This window comes from Pelobates fuscus, chromosome 5 (assembly GCF_036172605.1).
Source record: "Pelobates fuscus isolate aPelFus1 chromosome 5, aPelFus1.pri, whole genome shotgun sequence".
Lineage (NCBI taxonomy): Eukaryota > Metazoa > Chordata > Amphibia > Anura > Pelobatidae > Pelobates > Pelobates fuscus.
The window spans coordinates 345,314,671-345,342,052 of NC_086321.1; the positions used below are offsets into that span (position 1 = coordinate 345,314,671).

The 27,382-nt window shown below is 44.4% G+C and overlaps 1 protein-coding gene across 1 annotated transcript in view; it reads left to right on the forward strand.

Moving 5' to 3' along the window:
- TEX15 (testis expressed 15, meiosis and synapsis associated) overlaps positions 1 to 25,255 on the forward strand; it is a 42,496-nt gene extending 17,241 nt beyond the window's left edge. The window contains exons 4-5 of the mRNA XM_063455830.1: positions 21,710 to 21,752; positions 25,199 to 25,255. Of these exons, the coding sequence (XP_063311900.1) occupies positions 21,710 to 21,717 (8 nt within the window). The 3' untranslated portion in view covers positions 21,718 to 21,752; positions 25,199 to 25,255. The remainder of the gene's footprint in view (positions 1 to 21,709; positions 21,753 to 25,198) is intronic.
- The last annotated feature ends 2,127 nt before the right edge of the window (positions 25,256 to 27,382 follow it).

Below are 27,382 nucleotides of genomic sequence, written 5' to 3' on the forward strand. Positions count from 1 at the left end.
GTCGTAGTGGCAGGAATCGTAGGCCTCTCGGTGATAGTAAAAGAAAACAGGGGGAGGGAGTGACAGGTGAGGCCCTCTCTATAATATTGCGAGGCGGCTAACTCACGTGTGGCCCGATGGCGTTTGCCTCCGAAACGTTGAGGCGGGGTGTTGGCCTCGCGGACCACTAAACGATAGGCAGAAATGCCAAGAAGGGAGGTACCTATTTGGGCCTATACCCCTAACTTGCCAGTACTCTATGGCCTAGAAGAATGAAACGTATGTGAACTACAACGTGAGCAGGCTTACGTACCTGGTAGTATGTATGAAGTTTTGAGATTCGACAAGTATGCAAACCTGGATAAACCTAAAAAGGGATAGAGTGAGAATGGATCCTGTGAAATCTGTATAGGCTGTGATTAGGACTTCTAGCAGTATGTGTGGGAGGTGTAAAATCTATGAGTATGATAGTGACATGACTGCCCATGCTTGGTGACAAGCGTTACGCTGAGTCCGATACCTGGCAGCAGGGGATTGGCCGTGTAATGTGTGTATATATGGAAGGTGATCAGATGATATGCATGTCACTAAACTGATCTGGGAATGGAAGGGGCTTTTTAATGTGAAGTGACAATATGCAGAATCATAAATGTTGCTGTAAAGTGACGTATGAATGTATGAACCAGAACGTGTGATTCAAAAACCGAAAGTCTTGTGAGACGTGTATGCCGTGTTCTTGAATACTCGTGTTACGTCGTCTGAGTGTGTCAAGAAAAGGCCTGAGTTTGTAAATGCCATGTGAAATTATGTGAAATGAGAATCTATGCAGAAAATGTTGTAACGTGACGTATGAGTGGTTGAACCAATGCGTGTGATTCAACCCGAAACCCTCTGTGGAAGGTAGGACCATGTTCTTATATACTCGTGGTATATCGTATGAGTATGATAAGAAATGGCCTGAATAGTTAGTGCCATGTAATCGTAATGTACATGGTTGTAATAACATCATATCTCCATTATACTCTTTGAAAATAGGACCGTGTCCTTGAACTCGTGGTATGTCGTACGAGCATGACAGAAAAAGGAGCCGTAATGTAGGCTAACCATAACAGTAATATACATGTAATATCTGCATTGTAAAATAAAATAACTATTATTATTAAAACCATATATATATATATATATATATAATAAGCAAACTGAAACAAAATAGACAACCTAAGATCGTGTAAAATAAGTATTTGAAAGTTTAACCGATTACTGTGCAGGAAACGTATGATTGGTTGGATCAGTACGTGTGATTAAACCCGAGTATGCATGAAAAGGAATTAAATCCTTGTGTCATGGTTAACAACAAAGAAATGAGGCCTGTAACGTAGGCTGATTTAATTGTAATGAAATGGATAATTATAAAAAACAAAAACAAAAAACTCCAGTAAGCGTGGGAGTCCAATGTCTATACAGAAATGTTAGCTGCAGGGGCGGACTGACCGGTCGGGCACTTCGGACATGGTCCGAGGGCCCGGCCAGGAGGGGGGCCCGCCACCAGGGGGCCCGGACTGCACAGGTAATCCAATGCGTGCCCGGGCCCCCGGTCCTTCAAAGTGCAGTGCATATAATTGCCTTCCGCAGGACCTATCCAGAGCATTTGCCCGACGGTCTGATTAAGCACTTGTGGCTTTCCGGCTACATGCATGTTGCCCCGCCCCTTCCCGGTTTGGCTCCGCCCCCTTCCCGGAGTGATTGCAGAGCAGACCGCATGGGAGGCAGTCAGGCAGACAGGCAAGCTGGGACAGAGGAGCTCGGGCCCCATGCAACCCTACACACACTGCTACACATGGGATCTCAGAAAGGTAAGAGATCTCCTTATTGTGCATGGAGAGATAGGTCACTGCCCCCTACATTTTCACACTGCCCTCTCCCCCACTGTCACACTGCCCCCTCCCCCACTGTCACACTGCCCATCCACCACTGTCACTGCCCCTACACTGTCACACTGCCCATCCACCACTGTCACTGCCCCTACACTGTCACACTGCCCCCTCCCCAACTGTCATTGCCCCTGCATTGTCACACTGCCCCCTCCCCCACTGTCACTGCCCCTACATTGTCACACTGCCCCCTCCCCCACTGTCACACTGCCCCCTCCCCCACTGTCATTGCCCCTGCATTGTCACACTGCCCCTTCCCCACTGTCACTGCCCCTACACTGTCACACTGCCCCCTCCCCCACTGTCATTGCCCCTGCATTGTCACACTGCCCCCTCCCCCACTGTCACTGCCCCTACACTGTCACACTGCCCCCTCCCCCACTGTCATTGCCCCTGCATTGTCACACTGCCCCCTCCCCCACTGTCACTGCCCCTACACTGTCACACTGCCCCCTCCCCCACTGTCATTGCCCCTACACTGTCACACTGCCCCCTCCCCCACTGTCATTGCCCCTACATTGTCACACTGCCCCTACACTGTCACACTGCCCCCTCCCCCACTGTCACTGCCCCTACACTGTCACACTGCCCCCTCCCCCACTGTCATTGCCCCTACATTGTCACACTGCCCCCTCCCCCACTGTCATTGCCCCTACATTGTCACACTGCCCCCTCCCCCACTGTCACTGCCCCTACACTGTCACACTGCCCCCTCCCCCACTGTCATTGCCCCTACACTGTCACACTGCCCCCACACCAATGTCACTGCCCCTACACTGTCACACTGCCCCCTCCCCCATTGTCACACTGCCCATCCACCACTGTCACTGCCCCTACACTGTCACACTGCCCCCCCCCCACTGTCACTGCCCATACACTGTCACACTGCCCCCTCCCCCACTGTCACTGCCCCTACACTGTCACACTGCCCCCTCCCCCACTGTCATTGCCCCTACATTGTCACACTGCCCCCTCCCCCACTGTCATTGCCCCTACATTGTCACACTGCCCCCTCCCCCACTGTCACTGCCCCTACACTGTCACACTGCCCCCTCGCCCACTGTCATTGCCCCTACACGGTCACACTGCCCCCTCCCCCACTGTCACTGCCCCTACATTGTCACACTGCCCCTTCCCCCACTGTCACTGCCCCTACACTGTCACACTGCCCCCTCCCCCACTGTCACTGTCCCTACACTGTCACACTGCCCACTGTCACTGCCCCTACATTGTCACACTGCCCCTTCCCCACTGTCACTGCCCCTACACTGTCACACTGCCCCCTCCAGCACTGTCACTGCCCCCTCCCCCACTGTCACTGCCCCTACACTGTCACACTGCCCCCACACTGTCACACTGCCCCTTCCCCCACTGTCACTGCCCCTACACTGTCACACTGCCCCTACCCCCACTGTCACTGCCCCTACACTGTCACACTGCCCCCTCCCCCACTGTCACTGCCACTACACTGTCACACTGCCCCCTCCCCCACTGTCACTGCCCCTACACTGTCACACTGCCCCCTCCCCCACTGTCACTGCCACTACACTCTCACACTGCCCCCTCCCCCACTGTCACTGCCCCTACACTGTCACACTGCCCCCTCCCCCACTGTCACTGCCACTACACTTTCACACTGCCCCTCCCCCACATTGTCACTCCCCCACACACACAGTGGCACCTTCCTTTGGGGTCAGAAAAAGAATAGGGAGAGCCTGGGGTATAAGGAAGAGCCTGGGGCAGAGAAGAAGGAGCAGGGAGAGCCTGGGGCAGAGAAGGAGCAGGGAGAGCCTGGGGCAGAGAAGGAGCAGGGAGAGCCTGGGGCAGAGAAGGAGCAGGGAGAGCCTGGGGCAGAGAAGGAGCAGGGAGAGCCTGGGGCAGAGAAGGAGCAGGGAGAGCCTGGGGCAGAGAAGGAGCAGGGAGAGCCTGGGGCAGAGAAGGAGCAGGGAGAGCCTGGGGCAGAGAAGGAGCAGGGAGAGCCTGGGGCAGAGAAGGAGCAGGGAGAGCCTGGGGCAGAGAAGGAGCAGGGAGAGCCTGGGACAGAGAAGGAGCAGGGAGAGCCTGGGACAGAGAAGGAGCAGGGAGAGCCTGGGGCAGAGAAGGAGCAGGGAGAGCCTGGGACAGAGAAGGAGCAGGGAGAGCCTGGGACAGAGAAGGAGCAGGGAGAGCCTGGGACAGAGAAGGAGCAGGGAGAGCCTGGGACAGAGAAGGAGCAGGGAGAGCCTGGGACAGAGAAGGAGCAGGGAGAGCCTGGGACAGAGAATTTGCAGGGAGAGCCTGGGACAGAGAAGGAGCAGGGAGAGCCTGGGACAGAGAAGGAGCAGGGAGAGCCTGGGACAGAGAAGGAGCAGGGAGAGCCTGGGACAGAGAAGGAGCAGGGAGAGCCTGGGACAGAGAAGGAGCAGGGAGAGCCTGGGACAGAGAAGGAGCAGGGAGAGCCTGGGGCAGAGAAGGAGCAGGGAGAGCCTGGGGCAGAGAAGGAGCAGGGAGAGCCTGGGGCAGAGAAGGAGCAGGGAGAGCCTGGGGCAGAGAAGGAGCAGGGAGAGCCTGGGGCAGAGAAGGAGCAGGGAGAGCCTGGGGCAGAGAAGGAGCAGGGAGAGCCTGGGGCAGAGAAGGAGCAGGGAGAGCCTGGGGCAGAGAAGGAGCAGGGAGAGCCTGGGGCAGAGAAGGAGCAGGGAGAGCCTGGGGCAGAGAAGGAGCAGGGAGCGCCTGGGGCAGAGAAGGAGCAGGGAGCGCCTGGGGCAGAGAAGGAGCAGGGAGCGCCTGGGGCAGAGAAGGAGCAGGGAGCGCCTGGGGCAGAGAAGGAGCAGGGAGCGCCTGGGGCAGAGAAGGAGCAGGGAGCGCCTGGGGCAGAGAAGGAGCAGGGAGCGCCTGGGACAGAGAAGGAGCAGGGAGCGCCTGGGACAGAGAAGGAGCAGGGAGCGCCTGGGACAGAGAAGGAGCAGGGAGAGCCTGGGGCAGAGAAGGAGCAGGGAGAGCCTGGGGCAGAGAAGGAGCAGGGAGAGCCTGGGGCAGAGAAGGAGCAGGGAGAGCCTGGGGCAGAGAAGGAGCAGGGAGAGCCTGGGGCAGAGAAGGAGCAGGGAGAGCCTGGGGCAGAGAAGGAGCAGGGAGAGCCTGGGGCAGAGAAGGAGCAGGGAGAGCCTGGGGCAGAGAAGGAGCAGGGAGAGCCTGGGGCAGAGAAGGAGCAGGGAGAGCCTGGGGCAGAGAAGGAGCAGGGAGAGCCTGGGGCAGAGAAGGAGCAGGGAGAGCCTGGGGCAGAGAAGGAGCAGGGAGAGCCTGGGGCAGAGAAGGAGCAGGGAGAGCCTGGGGCAGAGAAGGAGCAGGGAGAGCCTGGGGCAGAGAAGGAGCAGGGAGAGCCTGGGGCAGAGAAGGAGCAGGGAGAGCCTGGGGCAGAGAAGGAGCAGGGAGAGCCTGGGGCAGAGAAGGAGCAGGGAGAGCCTGGGGCAGAGAAGGAGCAGGGAGAGCCTGGGGCAGAGAAGGAGCAGGGAGAGCCTGGGGCAGAGAAGGAACAGGGAGAGCCTGGGGCAGAGAAGGAGCAGGGAGAGCCTGGGGCAGAGAAGGAGCAGGGAGAGCCTGGGGCAGAGAAGGAGCAGGGAGAGCCTGGGGCAGAGAAGGAGCAGGGAGAGCCTGGGGCAGAGAAGGAGCAGGGAGAGCCTGGGGCAGAGACGGAGCAGGGAGAGCCTGGGGCAGAGACGGAGCAGGGAGAGCCTGGGGCAGAGACGGAGCAGGGAGAGCCTGGGGCAGAGACGGAGCAGGGAGAGCCTGGGGCAGAGACGGAGCAGGGAGAGCCTGGGGCAGAGACGGAGCAGGGAGAGCCTGGGGCAGAGACGGAGCAGGGAGAGCCTGGGGCAGAGACGGAGCAGGGAGAGCCTGGGGCAGAGACGGAGCAGGGAGAGCCTGGGGCAGAGACGGAGCAGGGAGAGCCTGGGGCAGAGAAGGAGCAGGGAGAGCCTGGGGCAGAGAAGGAGCAGGGAGAGTCTGGGGCAGAGAAGGAGCAGGGAGAGCCTGGGGCAGAGAAGGAGCAGGGAGAGCCTGGGGCAGAGAAGGAGCAGGGAGAGCCTGGGGCAGAGAAGGAGCAGGGAGAGCCTGGGGCAGAGACGGAGCAGGGAGAGCCTGGGGCAGAGACGGAGCAGGGAGAGCCTGGGGCAGAGACGGAGCAGGGAGAGCCTGGGGCAGAGACGGAGCAGGGAGAGCCTGGGGCAGAGACGGAGCAGGGAGAGCCTGGGGCAGAGACGGAGCAGGGAGAGCCTGGGGCAGAGACGGAGCAGGGAGAGCCTGGGGCAGAGAAGGAGCAGGGAGAGCCTGGGGCAGAGAAGGAGCAGGGAGAGCCTGGGGCAGAGAAGGAGCAGGGAGAGCCTGGGACAGAGAAGGAGCAGGGAGAGCCTGGGACAGAGAAGGAGCAGGGAGAGCCTGGGACAGAGAAGGAGCAGGGAGAGCCTGGGACAGAGAAGGAGCAGGGAGAGCCTGGGACAGAGAAGGAGCAGGGAGAGCCTGGGACAGAGAAGGAGCAGGGAAAGCCTGGGACAGAGAAGGAGCAGGGAAAGCCTGGGACAGAGAAGGAGCAGGGAGAGCCTGGGACAGAGAAGGAGCAGGGAGAGCCTGGGACAGAGAAGGAGCAGGGAGAGCCTGGGGCAGAGAAGGAGCAGGGAGAGCCTGGGGCAGAGAAGGAGCAGGGAGAGCCTGCGGCAGAGAAGGAGAGCCTACGGCAGAGAAAAATGTATACATTTGAAATAACAGCAACTATATTAATTACAAACATTTCACTAATCTAAGGGGTACAATTTATGGAAATTGACTGCCATGGGGTACTCAAGTGAAAAAAGGTTTGGAATCACTGAGATAGATCACTGGCTGCAGGAGGGGGAAAATGGAGTCTGCTGGGCCCCACTATGCTGGCCCAACAAGCTGTGCCACTGGACCACCAGGGAATCCACTGTCCCCCTCCCTGGCTACAGGTAAGAGGCAGGGAGGGGGAAGTACATTTAAACATTTTTTTATAAAAATCCAACCACTAAAAAATACCCCCCAGCAGCATCTGTCACACATCCACCACACACATCCATCATCAAACAGACAAAATGCATCCACTACACAACCACACACATCATCCACTACACAAATACACATCATCCACTACACAAATACACATCATCCACTACACAAATACACATCATCCACTACACAACCACACACATCATCCACTACACAACCACACACATCATCCACTACACAACCACACACATCATCCACTACACAAATACACATAATCCACTACACAACCACACACATCATCCACTAAACAAATACACATCATCCACTACACAGCCACATACATCATCCACTACACAGCCTCATATATCACACAAACTGCATCCACTACACAACCACACACATCATCCACTACACATATACACATCATCCACTACACAACCACACACATCATCCACTACACAAATAAACAACCACACACGTCATCCACTACACAAATACACATCATCCACTACACAACCACATATATCATTCACCACATAAACACACAAACTGCATCCACTACACAACCACACACTCAGTGCCCCCCCTCCCTGGCTACAAGTAAGAGGCAGGGAGGGAGAAAGATTTTTGTTAAAAACAAATTATAAAATTTCAACAGCTAAAAAATACACACACACACACCATCCACTACACAAACACACACACCATCCACTACACACACACACACACCATCCACTACACAAACACACACACAGTATCCACTACACAAACACACACACAGTATCCACTACACAAACACACACACAGTATCCACTACACAAACACACACACAGCATCCACTACACAAACACACACACAGCATCCACTACACAAACACACACACAGTACTCACTACACAAATATACATAATTCACTACACACTACATCCATTACACAAACACACACTCTGCATTCACTATACACACGATTCATCCACTCTACACACACTCTCTATCCGCTACACAAACATTCAATCTGAGTCCACTATAAACACTGTATCTACTTTACTCATGCACTTTGCATCCACTACACACATTCTACAGCCATACACACACAATCAAATTCAGTACACACACACACTTCATCCTTGTGGGTGGACTCAAGATGGGTCATGTGGGCTGACTTGGGGGTGGGCCATGTGGGCAGGCCCCCGGAGGCCAAGGATTCCGCTCACTGCCTTACAAAGCCCTAAAAACTGGTCTCGGCCACACATTTGTTGGCCATCTTTAGAGGCCAGCCCACAGGCCAGCCAATAAGCCAGCCAGCCCACAGGCCACCAGCCAGCCAGGCCAGTAGCCAGCCAGCCCACAGGCCAGCCAGGCCAGTAGCCAGCCAACCAGCCAACCCACAGGCCAGCCAGCCCACAGGCCAGCCAGCCCACAGGCCAGCAGCCAGCCACATGCCAGCAGCCAGCCACAGGCTAATAGCCAGTCCACAGGCCTACAGCAAGCCACAGGCTTACATACAGCAAGCCCACAGCCTGCCAGCCATAGCCAGCAAGCCACAGCCAGCCAGAAAGCCCACAGAATGCCAGCCAGCAACAGTAATTAAGGTAAGAGGAGCCAACTTGGCCTAGGTATCAGCGAGCTATGTTGTGTTGCTATATTGTAAAAAAGGAACCAGAGTGTTGGAGAGACCCCCTCCAGGCCCCATTAGACTCCATTGTAGTCTCTAATGGGGCCTGGAGGAGATTCTTTCTAACACACTCTCTAAAGGACACTGAGATAGCCTCTGCTAGAAAGACCCCCCTCCATGGCCCATTAGCCCTCAATTGTAGTCTCTACTGGGGTCTTGAGGGGATTATTGTTATTTATTTTGCAGTTTATTTTTTGCATTTGTTAATTATATTGCTCTTGTTTAGAACTTATTGCACTTTTGTTCCTTGTGTCTAAAGATTGTGTAGGGTGTGGCTGGAGGCGGGAGAAGGGCAGGGCTTGCTGCGGAGCATGGGTGGGGCCTGTAAGGGGGCCCTTGATTTATTTTGCCCGGGGGCCCTGAGGGTTCTCAGTCCGCCCCTGGTTAGCTGGTTTCATACCCTGATGTAATAAGTGATACCTTAAAAATAGCATGAAAATGGTCTGTCTATTTAACCAAGCAACTTTTTAACCAAATGTAAATACATGAAATGATGAAATGTAACTCACGAAAAAGATCTATGTGAATACATAGCAGAATAACCGAATCTTAGTATGAAGGGAAACAGAAGTTAACATGAATAGCTTAACCGTGTGCATTTTAATGTGAACAGCAATCGTGCATAGAATATACTATGAATAAGTGACGACCAGAAAACACAAACCGAAATGACAATCGTTTAAATGAAGCAAGGTTGTTTTTTACATGAAATGCAATAATGTCTGAGAAGCCTGTAGTACACTGAATGACCGGTAGGGGTCAGTGTGTAGGCGAAAATGCAGTGGTTCGATGGTTTGTACATGAAATGCAATAATGTCTGAGAAGCCTGTAGTACACCGAATGACCGGTAGGGGTCAGTGTGTAGGCGAAAATGCAGTGGTTCGTTGGTTTGTACATGAAATGCGATAATGTCTAAGAAGCCTGTAGTACACCCAAAGACCGGTAGGGGGTTTAAACGAATGATATGCATGAACATGCAATGGTTTTAGAACAGACAGACAAAATGCAGCCGTAAAGTGAGGACCTGACCCGTGCATGGTGCCGTGGGACTGATGCCTGGCATAACGGGTAGGTTGACTTACAGTTTGTGAGTCACTTGGACACCATCCACGGCGATGGATTGAAGAAAGAAGGTGGTAGGCCGGAAAAGCCTGTGGCTGGATTCCTGACACAGCTCTGCTTAAAAAACCTCATGGAGTAATCAGGTAAAATGGCGTCTGGATGACCCGGAAGTGGAAATGATGCAGCGCTGACCTCGAACGATATGGAGCCAGGTAAGGGGTGTCCCTTAAGTAGGGAAGAGGTGTGTCATACGCCCCTCCCACAATTACAGGCCAAAAGGCCTTAATACATATATATATATATATATAAAAACTGCAAATATCCCGCACTCAATGTACCGGTCTTGTGCTTGCCTCGGTGCTGCCTCATACAGGGAGTGCAGAATTATTAGGCAAGTTGTATTTTTGAGGATTAATTTTATTATTGAACAACAACCATGTTCTCAATGAACCCAAAAAACTCATTAATATCAAAGCTGAATATTTTTGGAAGTAGTTTTTAGTTTGTTTTTAGTCATAGCTATTTTAGGGGGATATCTGTGTGTGCAGGTGACTATTACTGTGCATAATTATTAGGCAACTTAACAAAAAACAAATATATACCCATTTCAATTATTTATTTTTACCAGTGAAACCAATATAACATCTCAACATTCACAAATATACATTTCTGACATTCAAAAACATAACAAAAACAAATCAGTGACCAATATAGCCACCTTTCTTTGCAAGGAAACTCAAAAGCCTGCCATCCATGGATTCTGTCATTGTTTTGATCTGTTCACCATCAACATTGCGTGCAGCAGCAACCACAGCCTCCCAGACACTGTTCAGAGAGGTGTACTGTTTTCCCTCCTTGTAAATCTCACATTTGATGATGGACCACAGGTTCTCAATGGGGTTCAGATCAGGTGAACAAGGAGGCCATGTCATTAGATTTTCTTCTTTTATACCCTTTCTTGCCAGCCACGCTGTGGAGTACTTGGACGCGTGTGATGGAGCATTGTCCTGCATGAAAATCATGTTTTTCTTGAAGGATGCAGACTTCTTCCTGTACTACTGCTTGAAGAAGGTGTCTTCCAGAAACTGGCAGTAGGACTGGGAGTTGAGCTTGACTCCATCCTCAACCCGAAAAGGCCCCACAAGCTCATCTTTGATGATACCAGCCCAAACCAGTACTCCACCTCCACCTTGCTGGCGTCTGAGTCGGACTGGAGCTCTCTGCCCTTTACCAATCCAGCCACGGGCCCATCCATCTGGCCCATCACGACTCACTCTCATTTCATCAGTCCATAAAACCTTAGAAAAATCAGTCTTGAGATATTTCTTGGCCCAGTCTTGACGTTTCAGCTTGTGTGTCTTGTTCAGTGGTGGTCGTCTTTCAGCATTTCTTACCTTGGCCATGTCTCTGAGTATTGCACACCTTGTGCTTTTGGGCACTCCAGTGATGTTGCAGCTCTGAAATATGTCCAAACTGGTGGCAAGTGGCATCTTGGCAGCTGCACGCTTGACTTTTCTCAGTTCATGGGCAGTTATTTTGCGCCTTGGTTTCTCCACACGCTTCTTGCGACCCTGTTGACTATTTTGAATGAAACGCTTGATTGTTCGATGATCAACTTCAGAAGCTTTGCAATTTTAAGAGTGCTGCATCCCTCTGCAAGATATCTCACTATTTTTGACTTTTCTGAGCCTGTCAAGTCCTTCTTTTGACCCATTTTGCCAAAGGAAAGGAAGTTGCCTAATAATTATGCACACCTGATATAGGGTGTTGATGTCATTAGACCACACCCCTTCTCATTACAGAGATGCACATCACCTAATATGCTTAATTGGTAGTAGGCTTTCGAGCCTATACAGCTTGGAGTAAGACAACATGCATAAAGAGGATGATGTGGTCAAAATACTCATTTGCCTAATAATTCTGCACTCCCTGTATATACATACAGGGTGTGGACATTGAAAAAATTCTGTCCTGACAGAAAATAATTTTAAAGGGACACTATAGTCACCAGAACAACTACAGCTGATTGAATTTGTTCTGGTGAGTAGAATCATTATCTTCAGGCTTTTTGCTGTAAACACAATGCAGTGTTTACATTACAGCCTAGTGATAACTTCACTGGCCACTCCTTAGATAGCTGTTAGAGATCCTTCCTGTGTCATGGCTGCCTAAAATGCATCCAAACATTCAGTATCTCCTCCCTCTGCACTGAACTTTCCTCACAGAGATTCATTGATTCAATTCATCTCATGAGGAGATGCTCTTTGTCAGTCTCAGCCAATCCTATGGGGAAGCATTGTGATTGGATCAGGCTACCACTTCTGATGATGCCAGCGGACTGCTTGTTTTTCTGAGGCAAACAGCATGCAGATCTACAGCTTCAGGCTTGAATACAGTAAGATTATGCTATATTTATGGAGGCATGAGGGGCCCAGGTGGCTAGATGGTTGTTTTAACACTATAGGGTCAGGAATACATGTTTGTGTTCCTAACCCTATAGTGATCCTTTAAATTAGAAAGTTTGGCGACCCTGTTTAGACCTAGACATTGACAGGGTTATTTATTAATATTTTTGGATTAGCTTATTTAACCGATTTAGTATTTTTAGCTAAACTTTTAAAATGATTTTTGAAACATTAAAATTTGGAAAAATATATCAATATATAAAAAAATATTATTAAAATATTTTCAAAATAATAAATCATTTTAAAAGCTTATTCAGAGAATAGTAAAGCAGCACTGTCATCATCTGGGGACTTTGTATAATTTGCAAAGACCTCCACGGTGACATCATTGTTAGGGGTCCAGGGGAAGGGGCGGCTAGGCAAAGATGAGTTCTATTTACCTTAAAGGACCACTATAGTGCCAGGAAAACATACTCGTTTTCCTGGCACTATAGTGCCCTGAGGGTGCCCCCACCCTCAGGGTCCCACTCCCGTGGCGCTGAAGGGGGAGGTAGGGGTTAATTCCTTACCTCTTTTCCAGTGCCAGGCTCCCTCGGCGCTGGGACTCATCTCCCTCTTCTGACGTCCCTGGCTGAATGCGCATGCGCGCATAATTTACAGTGAGATGCGACTCATATAGTTTTACAATCAATGAATCATTTAGAGTCACCGATTAACCCTTTAAGACCGGAGGGCGTACTATTACGCCCTATTTTAAGCGGCTCTAAACGCCGCCGAGCGTAATAGTACGCCCTCCGTTTTTTTGTTACTTACCCGGTCGCCGGCGATCCCACGCCGGCGATCGCGGTTGGGGGGACTCCCAGGGAGACCCCCGCGACACGTCCTTCCTCCTTGGGGCCCCCCCGGCCATGTGAGAGTGAGGTCCTTGTGAGGACCTCACAATCACATGGCCGGGTTAGCTGGCTCAGGCATTGCCAGCAGGGGGACTAACTGTAATGACAGTTAGTCCCCCTACTGGCTGGAAATAAAATAAAATAAATTAAAATAAGTGTAAAAAAAATAATATACTTAGATCATATATATATATATATATATATATATATATATATATATATATACACATATACATACACACACATACACTGTCTAGGTGTATTTTACTATTAATATATATATAATTATATATATATATATATATATATATATATATTAATATCAAATTACACGTAGACTGATACTGATTAAATATATATATAATTATTGTTATATATATTTATATATAATATACAAAAAATGTAAATACATTAAAAAATAAAATTAAAAAAATTATTAAAAATTAAAATTAAAAATATATAGATGTGTGTTATTTCGTTCTAACTGTATTGTGATATTAATATATATATATATTTATATCAAAATACACGTAGAACGAAATAATATATATATCTTTATACATAAATATATAAGTATATATCACTATATATATACCTATATATAAATAAAAATATTTTAAAAAAATTATATATATATATATATATATATATATATATATATATATATATATATATACATATGAAACTGTGTATAAGGGGAATTAACCCTAAACGTACCAGGAGATCTTCTAACCATAAAAAGAGAAACAGCAGTACTAGTCCAGAAATGAACCCAATACGTGAAACACACACTGGAGTATGTAAACTATCTACACGTCTCCCAATCTCAAATTAGTAATAGGTTAAACAAGCCAAAAGACTAAGCCAAAAAATAAATAAATAAAAATTAAAAATAAAAATAAATATAAAAAAAAATAATAAAAATAAATATAAACCATAAAATTAAAAATACAAATACAAGGTGAAGTTATTCTAAATCCATGTACTAAGTACAAACTGGTGTAAATGAGTGTAACAGTGGATATGGACTCCAGCAACGAAATGTATATACGTTCCAGCTGCACTGTGTTACTGTCTGTAATAATGTATCTGTATGATAACAGACAAACACAGAAATAAAATCTAATGTCTTGCAGTGTGGGCTACTGCTCACGCACTAAGTCACTGGCATGGATCTAGAGTGATAAAAATAAGTGTCCTCTAGTCCTTTGTAACTTCAAAAAACACCCGTTTTTTTCAATAAAAAATCCATAAAATTTATTTAAACAGCGTCATCAATGGTAGAAAAAATGAATGAAAACGTGATACATAGTATATAAAAAAATCGATTGGTATATTTACAAAGTATGAAGAACTGATAGTCATTATTTACTTTATGATATTTTTCTCTCTAGATTAAGATTTATTTTTTTCTCTAGATTAAGATTTGTCTCCTATCTTGATCGCAAGTTGACAGCAATCCAGTATCCTGCAAATGTTTCGATATAATCTGTAATCCTACTGAAAAATCTCTCTCTACAACGTTCTGTACCTCTACAACATTTGTATGAAGTTCAAGCTATATTTTATATTTTATATTTTATCTATTTTTATTTTCTTTGTATCTATTTATTCATGTATTCATGTAGACTCAACTCTTGAATCACAAATATTAACCCCATAGACCTAGTGGAATCAGCAGTGTTTGAAAATGAATATATGCTATATCTTGATTCACCCTGCTTTTAAATAATGTGGTTTTGTATTATTACTGCTCCACAGTTGTACATGTACATATGGATCGATATTCTGCATTGTAGATGTGTATGTTTTACTTGTGTTTTTTTTACATGGTATTTACATGGTATTTACATGGTATTATTCTTTTTGCTCCTTTTCATTCATTCATTAATTGTATTTTTTCGTTAACCTATCATTGCAAGATCACGGATAAAGTGACTAACTTGATTAAGACAGTCCGCAGCTGTCCGGGATATTCTTGTTAATGTGAGCTATATAAGTACATTGATTGCTCTCCTATGATTACGAGCCTCTGATGAAGTGACATAATTCAGTCACGAAACGCGTAAGGCAATTTACGGCAGGAGCCGCATTTTTACCGAGATCCAGTGGAACGCAGACCAACACTGAGTGAGACGCACGCGAAGATTTTGAAAACCAACTTCCCGGCTTTTCTTCCCACTGTTACCTCTTGACCGGCCAGAGGTTCAGTGAGCAACCGCTTAACTTGGATTCTGCTTATCCCAAAGGACTTTGTAAATATACCAATCGATTTTTTTACATACTATGTATCACGTTTTCATTCATTTTTTCTACCATTGATGACGCTGTTTAAATAAATTTTATGGATTTTTTATTGAAAAAAACGGGTGTTTTTTGAAGTTACAAAGAGGACACTTATTTTTATCACTCTAGATCCATGCCAGTGACTTAGTGCGTGAGCAGTAGCCCACACTGCAAGACATTAGATTTTATTTCTGTGTTTGTCTGTTATCATACAGATACATTATTACAGACAGTAACACAGTGCAGCTGGAACGTATATACATTTCGTTGCTGGAGTCCATATCCACTGTTACACTCATTTACACCAGTTTGTACTTAGTACATGATTTAGAATAACTTCACCTTGTATTTGTATTTTTAATTTTATGGTTTATATTTATTTTTATTATTTTTTTTATATTTATTTTTATTTTTATTTTTAATTTTAATTTTTATTTATTTATTTTTTGGCTTAGTCTTTTGGCTTGTTTAACCTATTACTAATTTGAGATTGGGAGACGTGTAGATAGTTTACATACTCCAGTGTGTGTTTCACGTATTGGGTTCATTTCTGGACTAGTACTGCTGTTTCTCTTTTTATGGTTAGAAGATCTCCTGGTACGTTTAGGGTTAATTCCCCTTATACACAGTTTTATTGTTTCAGAGCTCTAATGGGGAGCTCATTTACCAGTTGAGAACTTCTCCCTACCATATACTATTTGTTTCATTATATTTTGAGACCACAATTAAATCAACCATTTTCTCCACTCATCCAGGGTAGATTTTTCCACCCATATCTATATATATACATATATTAATTCTACACATATATTTATGTAATATTTTTACATAATTAGGTATCTTAATTAATTACAATTAGCGGGACCTGCCTGACAACCCATGCCGAAAGAAAAGAGAATTTTGCGAGCACTATATTTAACCCTATAACTTTCCAAGACACCATAAAACCTGTACATGGGGGGTACTGTTCTACTCGTGAGACTTCGTTGAACACAAATATTAGTGTTTCAAAACAGTAAAATGTATTACAACTATGATATTGGCAGTGAAAGTGAAGTTTTTTGCATTTTTCACGCACAAACAGCACTTACACGGACGATATTATTGCTGCGATACTTTTTACTGTTTTGAAACACAAATATTTATGTTCAGCGAAGTCTCCCGAGTACAACAGTACCCCTCAAGTACAGGTTTTATGGTGTTTTCAAAAGTTACAGCGTCAAATATAAGGCTTGTGTTTAATTTTTTTCACATTAAAATTCGCCAGATTGGTTACGTTGCCTTTGAGACCCTATGGTAGCCCAAGAATGAAAATTACCCCTATGATGGCATACCATTTGCAATAGTAGACAACCCAAGGTATTGCAAATGGGGTATGTCCAGTCTTTTTTAGTAGCCACTTAGTCACAAACACTGGCCAAAATTGGCGGTTTTTGCATTTTTCACACACAAACAAATACTAACGCTAACTTTGGCCAGTGTTTGTGACCAAATGGCTACTAAAAAAGACTGGACATACCCCATTTGCAATACCTTGGGTTGTCTACTATTGCAAATGGTATCCCATTATGGGTGTAAATTCAATTCCTGGGCTACTATACAGTCTCAAAGGCAACATAACCAATCTGGCGAATTTCAATTTCAAATGTAACGTGCTATATTTGACCCTGTAACTTCCCAAAACACCATAAAACCTGTACATAGGGGGTACTGTTTTACACATGAGACTTTGCTGAATACAAATATGTGTATTTTATTACAGTAAAAGCAAACAGTATTATGACATTGACAGTTAGAATGTCATGTAGAACTAAAAAAATAACAACATTTCTTATTTTCTCCCATTTTTTTCATATTAAATTATGTTTCATAGCTAAATTAAAGCCCTGTTTCCCCTGAATAAAATTATATATAATAAGTGGGGGGGGGGTGCATTTAATATGAAAGAGGTGACTTACGGTTGGACAGACATATAGCGCAAATGCCAGGTTTTGTTCACGTTTTGTTTTGTTCACAACTTGTACATTTGGCTCAGTCCTTAAGGGGTAAAAATTACGTTTTCGGATAATGTCTGCTGACCATGTAGTTAAAAGTGTAAGCAAGAGTAGGTAAACAACAAAAAAACACCACCAAGAAAAGATAAATCACTGTATGTCGGATTTTTATTGAAGTTTGCAAAAAGGTATTTTTACATTATTGAGCTAGCAGTGGTAGAATTTTCCTCACTGATAACATTATTTTTTTTTCTGCATTACACCTGTTTTGTGCCACATTAATCTGACATTTTAAAAACCTTCCTTGGATGAAATGTCTCCCCCCCCCCCTCAATAATATTGTTTTATTGGTTTTCCACAAGATAATACTTGTAATATTTTTTTTTTTAATTTTATTTATTTATTTTTGTTGCGCAAGTGTGTACAGTATCAATGACAAACGCCACAACAGCGTACATTTGCATATACAATAGGTTTTACAGCGGCAATGATGAGAGCGCATTTTTTAATTTATGAATACAGGCTTTGTTTAAGGATGGACTTACATCGCTTAGAGGTGCAGGCAATCTATATATGATGCTAGATGCAGTCACTTTTTGTATAATAACTGACAAACAGGTATATCAGGAATACAAATTAGGCGGTCAGTGTGGGTTATTTAGACGTGTGTGGTTATACGAAAACGTAGGTATATTACATGCTTTGGAGACATGAGTTAGAGAAGGGGAGAAGAAACAGACAGTAGCACGGCAACATGTGCAGGCAATTAGGTAGCAAGTAGTGGTTAACATTTGCATTTGCATATTGGTCAGAGGAAAGCACAGTTTATGTGACTTTGCAAGACATGCTAAATACTGGCAGATTGTGTATGTAGTCGCAGTAGTGCATTAAAGCAAGGCATAAGTGATAGGCCAAGGTTAAAAGCTGTGTGTCGTTTTAAGCCATATACTGCAATAATGTGGACTATATTTAACGTTGAGTCACTTGAGATACAGCGGAAAAGAGTGTCCGTGGGTGCTTTGCCTTGCCTTAGCCGATGCCTCGTCTTAGCTGGGTGCCCACTTCCAGTGTGTGTGGGCTCAGGGCTCCTGTGTTGTGCGGCGATGTGGCTGCCTGTTGCGCTGGTTTCTCATGCCTGGAGTCGTCGGGGCATTGCGTTGCGTCTCGGGGTGAATGTCTCTTGGCATTTTGCTGGGTTGCAGGCCTGCTTCAGTACAAGCCGGGTTACCAGCGCCTTGCTCCCGGTGCGTCTCTGGTCCTGGATGCCACTGCAAGGTATAGGGTGCTTGGTGTGTCGCGTGTGCCAGGCCACATGGTGCGTGTATGCTGCAGTGGACACTGCAATCTGGTTCCCGCTCTCTCGATCTCCGCCATCTTGGGTTGGGCCCTGGGCCTGCTCGGTGATCGGGCAATGCTTCCAAGTATGGCTTTGTGGCTAGGACCGGGATCACCCCCCCCCCGGTCCAGAGGGGGGGGATCAGGACTGAGCCTGCCGGTGTTCCGTGCGGGCTCCGTTGGGCAGGATAGTGGAGTGGCGGCCGTCCACCCCACTCACTGCCAGGTAGGCCCCCGCCTGGTGTAGCAGGGGTCTCTCCTCCGAGGGACTAAAACCCTCGCGGCAAGCCTCTCCTCGGCTCCGGTAGCCCGTGTGTATCGAGGGCCTCAGGTGGTGAGTATTTCCCAACTCAAACTAGCCGATGAATGGGTCTATCGGGTCATGTTGTGCGGGAGCTGATCTCCCCTGCGGCCGCTCAGCTCGGCGGCCCGGCCCCGCCCCCCAATACTTGTAATATTGTGTACCATATTCTGTCATGTAGTCTCAGAATAGCAAGGATAATGTATTGCAAAATCTAAATGTTTTGTGGACTTTAAAGGACCACTCTAGGCACCCAGACCACTTCAGCTTAATGAAGTGGTCTGGGTGCCAGGACCAGCTAGGGTTAACCCATTTTTTTTTTATAAACATAGCAGTTTCAGAGAAACTGCTATGTTTATTAATGGGTTAAGCCTTCCCCCAAATCCTCTAGTGGCTGTCTCATTGACAGCCGCTAGAGACGCTTGCGTGATTCTCACTGGGAAAATCACAGTGAGAGCACGCAAGCGTCCATAGGAAAGCATTGTAAATGCTTTCCTATGCGACCGGCTGAATGCGCGTGCAGCTCTTGCCGCGCATGCGCATTCAGCCGATGGGGCGGAACGGAGGAGGATCGGAGGCAGAGATCTCCCCGCCCAGCGCTTTTCCCCTTTCCAGAGCCGGGAGGCACCCTCAGGGCACTCTAGTGCCAGGAAAACGAGTATGTTTTCCTGGCACTAGAGTGGTCCTTTAAAAGGGACACTCCAGGCACCAAAACAGCTTCAAGAAAATTACGTTTTTCTGATTCCAGAAGGCCCCTGGAGGCACTCTTACTTCCAGAGGTTAAACTTTTCTCGAACAGTTTTACCCCAAAGTTGCCTTCAGTGGGGATGTCCACTCCTATCCTGGCAGCGTTTGACTTCTGAAAGAAGCATATCTTTCTCAATCCAGTTTAGTGAATGGAGAGTTACTGATTCACTGAGAGTGTCAGCTTACCGCTCTCAACCAATCAGCAGCACCCCTGACCGGCGGCACTCCACGCTTCCTGAATCTGAAAATTCAGAAGCTGTAATGCCGCCAGGGTAAGAGTGGATATCGCCACTGGAGGCAACTTTGGGGTTAAACCGTTCTTTAATGGTTCAACCCCTTGAGCCAAGAGTGCTTCCGGGGGTATCCTGGCACCGTAACAACTTCATTTATATTACGTTTTTTCTGGTGCCTGGAGTGTCACTTTAAAGGGACACTATAGTCACCAAGATCTTTAGCTTAATTAAGCAGTTTGTGTGTATAGATCATGCCTCTGAAGTCTCACTGCTCAAATCTCTGCCATTTAGAAGTTAAGTTACTTATGTTTCTGTATATGTAGCCTAGCCACACCTCTCCTGGATGTGACTGACACAGCCTGCATCTAAACAAAATTGTTTCATTTTCAATAGGTTGTAACTTAATTTAAAAGTTGTTATCTCCTTCTCTCTAAATCAAACTTTATTTACATACAGGATGCTCCTGCAGGGTCTAGCAAGCTATTAACAGAACAGGAAATAAGAAATTCTAAATTAAACAGACTTTGCAATAGAGGAAGTGTAAACATTAGATGACTCTTTACATGAAGTGTTTAGGAAGGCTGTGTAAGTCACGTGCACGGAGGTGTGGCTAGAGCTGCATAAACATAGCGATTTAACTCCCAAAGGCAGAGAATTGAGCAGTGAGACAGCAGTGGCATGATCTATACATCAAAACTGTCAATCAGACATCCATTCCTGTTACTCAGTGGAGCTAAACTCAAGAGGCAGCAATTGCCCAGAGCATCAACCTTGCAAAGACTTATCATCGACAGTCTGTGATTGGACAGCCACAGAAAGTCAGGGCGGTGTTAGAAGTGGAGGGCTTGCAATTGCAGGACAAGAGATCTGCAATTTTTTCACAATGAAATGCATAATTAAATGCAATCATGATATCATTCGGGTTATACCTACTAAACAGCGATTTTGATTTGTTTTGTATTTGGGCAATAGAGTGTTCCTTTAATAGACCCTTCCATCCCTCACCAGAGTGTCCTTCCTGGGTATTAAAGCGTCTAAAATTTTAATATTTATTTATTTTTAACAACATTGTGCCTTTATATAAGACTAGTTCAGGAATTTGTTTGTATTTAATGATTTCACCTGCTTCAGGAACCATTTAAATTGGGACAACTGAGATCGATTTAAAATATTATTCAGTTAGGATAATAATGAATTTAGTAAGGTTGAACCAAATAATACCCTGTATTTTGCTTTATATGGCAACTAAGGAGAATTGTTGTTGCAGAGTCAACCTTTGCTAATTGGTCACTCAAAGCCTGGAATTAACAAATTATTTATTCAATGCACTACCTAATTTCCTTTTTTTGTGTAAGACCCACGAATCCAAAGCAATGAAAGCTAAAAGGTTTTCACGTTTGAAGTTAACACATTTGCAAAATATTCTTAGGCTTCTCAAAGAGATTACGCATTCCATAGAAGGAAGTTATTGGGATGCTCCGACAACTGTTCCCCTTTTCAAAATGCTAACTTCATCCCTTTGATTCATGACTAGCTGAGCTTTGTGGGTAGTATAGGGGATCTTGGATCCATGTTGCAGTTTAGGTATCAGTTTTTTTTCACTTATGAACTACAAATTCCAGAAAACGTTCCTAGTAAACAGCAGCTAAATGGCTTATGGTTGTTTAAATCTGCATATTTCACCTGAACATCTGCCACATGAAGTCCATTCAGCTGTGGGCAAAACAAATATTCAATAGTTTCATCTGTATTAGCAGTAACATTTGGCTGCTATCCAGTTGGTTTTCTGTTTTGATAATGATTAGATTGAACATCTAAGGATTCTCAACAACTGAATTGAAGACAATTTGCTGTAATTGTAATGTTTCATTTTTTAGGTCATTGATCGTGTCAAGAGGAGGGGAGCAACTTCAAAAATAGGTATTCTAAATATACATCATGAAAACAAGGTCTATCGAATTGACTTTCAAGTGAACCTGCCATGACAGATATAGGTTTGCAGTTTTTTCACTATTAAAAGCTCATATTTTGATTTATTTCTATTTCATGTTTTTAGTGGGTGTCACACTTTCTGTAAGACACACCTTTCCTGCATACCTCTGTTTGGAAGCACAGACTTGCTTCCTATAGCAGGTTAAAAGTCCCAAACACTTTATATTAGCTTTGTTTTATCTCTCCTTTCTTAGATTGCCTGTCCAGAGCTTCTGCAATAAATCATTCTGGCTATTTCTCTCCTCTTGCCATGCTGCTCTCACACAGCACCTGCCCCTCCTCCCTCCTTTCCCTTGCAGGCATCGCTTTCCCTTAGGCGGAATTCAAGCAAGAGAGAAGCCCAGAGGAGGGCTTGCCTGATAACAGAAAGGCAGAGCACAGCCATCATATCTATGTGCAGATCAGCACAGATTAAACTGCCTGAGAGGAGGGGGAAAGGGCTGCTTTTAAACCTCTGATGTTACAGAAATCTAGATATTTGTTGGCAATTCTGCTAGCACAATGTATAGATGAAATTTGATTCTCTATAATTTAGGATGAAGTTTTATTTGTCATGGCAGGTACCTCTTTACATTTCTTTGTGCCTTATTTTCCTCAACATGTGTTTTATGTTATACTTATGTTTTGTTGTTTTTTTTTTTTTATTATTATTCAAAATTGTTTCTTTAGCAACATGCCAAATGTTTGCATCACCAATGACACCTACTTTATTAATTTATTATCTTGACTGTCTACTCAGTTTTTGCTTTTGAGGTTTTGTGTTTTTAGGATTTTTCGCTGTCTGTAATCTGCAAATTTTCCTCCACTTTGTAAAATTAAAAGGTCAATTTTAAAATGATTTGAAATTAGCATTAGCAGTTTAGTGGCAATATCAGAAATTAACCCTGAATGTGGTAAAGGAACACTAAAGCGTTAGAAATACAAACCAATATTCCTGATGGTTTAGTGTCTCTGTGCTTAGCAATACATCTGGTCTTCCCCATTTACAGTAAAAAATGTATAAACTAAAACTTTTACATACATTTTCCAGTGCAGAGGGAGTGTTGCTTACCTCTTTAACTACCTCTGCATTTGTGCAATCCAATGCTCACCACGAGGAGCAATGGGACCTGATGTGCATGCACAGAGCTCATTCAAACTTTCCCATATGGGAGCTTTCGCCTCAGTTGTCAGAGTTTTATTCAGTCAGAAACGCCTCTGGTGGCCAGTAGAGGTGTACTTAAAGGGATACTCCAGGCACCCAGACCACTTCTGCCCACTGGAGTGGTCTGGGTGCCAACTCCCACTACCCTTAACCCTGCAAGTGTAATTATTGCAGTTTTCATAAACTGTAATATTTACCTTGCAGGGTTAAGTCCTCCTCTAGTGGGTTAAGTCCTCCTCTACAGAGGACCTCCAGCGTCGCCGAAATCCCCATAGGAAAGCATTGTATGATGCTTTCCTATTGGGAGGTCTAATGCACTTGCGCGGCCATTGCCGTGCATGTGCATTAGGTCTCCGTCGCCGACGGCCGCGCATGCGCATTATGTCCCCTCGGCCAGCTGACGTCGGCGGGGTAGGAGCGTAGGCGGAGCCTGATCACTCCAGTAAGTCACTGAAGGTGTTTTAACCCCTTCAGCAACTTGGGATGGGGGGTGGGAGGCAGAGGGGCACTAGAGGGTCCTGCAGTGCCAGGAAAACGGGTATGTTTTCCTGGCACTGGAGAATCCCTTTAACCCCTTAAGGACACATGACATGTGTGACATGTCATGATTCCCTTTTATTCCAGAAGTTTGGTCCTTAAGGGGTTAAAGACATTGCAATTAAAAAAAAAAATTAAAGGACCACTGCACCCAGTCCACTTCACTGAGATGAAGTTCTTTAATTCCATTACATTTGGTCTCTGCCCAAAAAATACACTTGATAAAGTTCAAATCAAGTGTAGGAATTCCAACATGTTATAAAACACCAAATTGCTTCCAAACTGCTTCATCTATCCTGCTGATATTCACCTTCCAGACCTTTGGCTACGGACCTCGACCTGTACTATGCTTAATTTTTATGTGCTTTTATCCACTGTCTTGGCACTCTTTTCATCCTATGCCTCCTCGGGCAGTATTTCCTTCTGTAAGTGTGCACATATGTGCTTCTAAACTCCAATTCACAGCTATTGGGGCTCATCTTTACCCAAGAGTGTGTTTTTTTTTTTACTGTTTTCTGATCTTTCCTATTTTGATTTGACTCTTCCTGATTATTCCTCTCTCTGTAATCCCTTTGGCTTGTTGGCACTTTGACTCTCATTTATCAAGTTACAGGTGATTGTCACCTTTCTGATTATTTATTAAGCAGGACCAGTAATATGCTGCAGGCAGGTGTACGCACAAAGGCTCCCAGTGAGTTATGGGAGAATGCAGCCGTATCATAGAAGAGCCACTATTGGTATCCCAGTAGAGTGGTCCTTTAAGAGAAGTATCCACGATGTACACATCCTGAAAGGTGGAGATGGTCTTTGCCCCTCGTACCCAAGGCAGTTTAGCTGAGGCTTGCAGTGTTATCGCACTTCTTATTAGCACCATTCTTTTCTGGCTAGAATATCTTAACCATAGCTGAATTGCAGGTGGGCGAAGGTTGCAGTCACAGTGCCAAAATTTTCTTGGTTGCCATGGAACTTCAAGGCCGGAGGGTAAGAATAGGTGAGGCAGGCTAAATATATAGTTCTTCATACATTAATCTAATCACTCTGTCCATCACCTGTTCCTGCACTGTCAGGTGTGTTAAACAATTGTTCCATATGTCTTACTGCCATCAATACTTGAAAATATTGTAATTCTATCTTATTTAATCTACTGTGCTGCTTCTAGTCTCATTGGGGGCCAGCTATGATTCTGGAGATTTTGCTGGTAAATATCTGAGGTGAAGTTATTTCTGGTAAGAAGGGCTTGCTTCACAGTTAAATCATCTGACTTTCTACTAGAGATAATACCAGGTATGCTTTCCAGACTCATTTCAGAGAGCTTACCTGATTTATTTATCTTCTCTAACCCTGAAACAAGTAACAGTGTCATTCAAAGTTCTGTAGTAACCCATAAGTGACCATACTCCCCACCTTTTTTACAATTCTGCTGAGCTACCTTGAGTTACTTGACAATGCCAGAACTTGACACACACGTTACAATGTCTTACAGGCCTAAATTAGCAAGACAGTTACAAGAAAAAAGCAATAGCATATTACATTTTGTAATTAATAGTTTTGTTTTTCTTTAGCTTCTGTTGGTTATTGTTATGCTTATTATGTAAACTTTTGTATTATTTTTTTTACTTGAATTGAAGCAGTGCAAATCCAATGACATTGACTTGATGCTTTTTCATGAACTTTATATTTTTATTATTTGTAGATTCCTGGCAAATTCGGAAAAAAAACGTGCAAACATGAATCCTGAAAGTACAAAACCACAAGAAGAATTTTTTGAAGACGACAAATAGCTGTGTGATATAATGTAGAAACATTTTATTCACCAGATAAAAAGAAAACAACCGACTTAATACAGTTTTTTACAACTTTGCTAGTTTTGCATTTAATTTTTTAGCCAGTACTTCCTTTAGATATTGCACTGAATATAGTAAACTCTGTAGTATGTTAGTTTTAGTTGCCAGAAAAGCTAAATAATAGTTTTCACATTTGGTAGATAGCTTGTGTGTGCTAATATTCATACATGCATTTTGAATTTTAAGGCAGTATTTCTTTTTTATAAGCAGATTTTGATATTTTTGTATCTTTTTAAACATATATTTTCTCAAGCCGCTTTGATAGATTAACATTTCTTTATTTTATTAATCAACGTGCTTAATCATATTGGTGCACTAATTTCCAGTATATCTAAAAATGTTTTACATATTTTCTGATTTTAATTGCCATGTGTACCTTTCGTATGCCCATGTGAAACGTTTTACCATTTAGGGCCCAGAGTGGGGTCATTTAAAACGATCATACCTCGAGTGCAGAGTGTGTTTATTCCGACTCGTTAATGTTAGTTATTCACTAAGCTTAGTGAAAACACAGTTGGCTTAAAGATGTTTTCTATTCAAATTCTTGTGCACCACAGTTCAAATTAACATTCAAATTACAATTCATGACAGATCACACAAGTGAATAGCCCTGCCAATGTTGTCTCAGAATTTTTTTATCTAAGATGAAATAAAAACGCATATCAACGAGAGCCTACAATTTTCACCTTACTGTAAACTCTGCTAGTAAGATTTCACGACAAATATAAATGTTAAATTTGTTGCAGTTGACATTGTTGTTTTGTTCTTAATGTTTGTGGATAAACTGTTAAGATGTTTTGTTTTTCTTTAGCTTTATTTAAAAAGTTTTGTGTTTGGCACATACATGCTTGATTTTAGCAGAAGTCACAATCAGTGAAGGTCCTACCATCAGTGTTTTATATAGCATCTCAACCTTTAACATGCGGGCCACTGCTGTCAAAATACTGCCACTGATTCCAACCTGTGGGCTGTAGCTGACACCAATTAGGGTAATAAATGTCATGAACACAATGGCTATATATCTTGGCAGTTCCCACTACGTGGCAGCCTAGGAGGGTGTGATATCGTATATTTTGCTTCTGGCATTCTAATGATGACAGCATAGAAAGGACCTCGCGTACAGTAATTGTCCACTAGACACCAAGAAAGATACCCTCCGGTGGGAAAGGTGAAGCTAAAATAAAACTGGTACTTCTTCCTGTAAAAGCAGTGTGAAGTGCATGTTTGTATGTCTCTCTGTCTTTGACAATGTATTTGTGTGTGCTTTTGACTTGGAGTATGCCTGTCTTTGTGGATTTAGTGAACCTGGGAGTATGTATGTTTGTATCTGGCAATGTGTGTCTGTATATCTCGGAGTGTGTATGCCTATGTGTATCTAGTATGTGTGTGTGTGTGTCTATGTATGTTTGAGAATGTGTGTCTGAGTTTTTGGGAGTTTGTGTATTTGTCTGAAATTGTGTATGTATGTGTTTTTCTGGGGTTATACAGCTGTTTATATATGCACTTTTGTTTGTGCATGAACCCTCAAATTTTACATCATAAAACTGCCCCTGGTCAGGAACAAATTTTGTGAAAAAAAAATGGGGGTCATGGTCTTTTGTAGTACACACCATCTTATGATATCACATTTGTGTACCAAGTACTATAATAGCCTTGTTTCTATAAAATGTTAAGGCAAACTTCTACCTGACAGAACAACCTTACCATACTAATTATGCTGAAAGAAAAATGAAAAGTCTGTGTATTAGTCAAAATGTTCTATGTTTAAACACTTGTCATTTGGGAATGCACAAATCTTACTTATTTGAATCGTTCAGTTTGTTTCTTATTTTTAACTTTTCTGAAAATGTAAAGTATTTGTAAAGGTGAAGAACAGTGTACCACCCTTTGTTCTTTTAGTAAGATTTTGTTACATTGTGTTTTTTATGTTTACTGTTGACAGTATTTTTTTTAATTCTTCCAAAATAAATTAGCTACAGTTATAACCATTTAAAGTGTACATGTTTTATTTAATAAATGGAAGTATGCTTTTA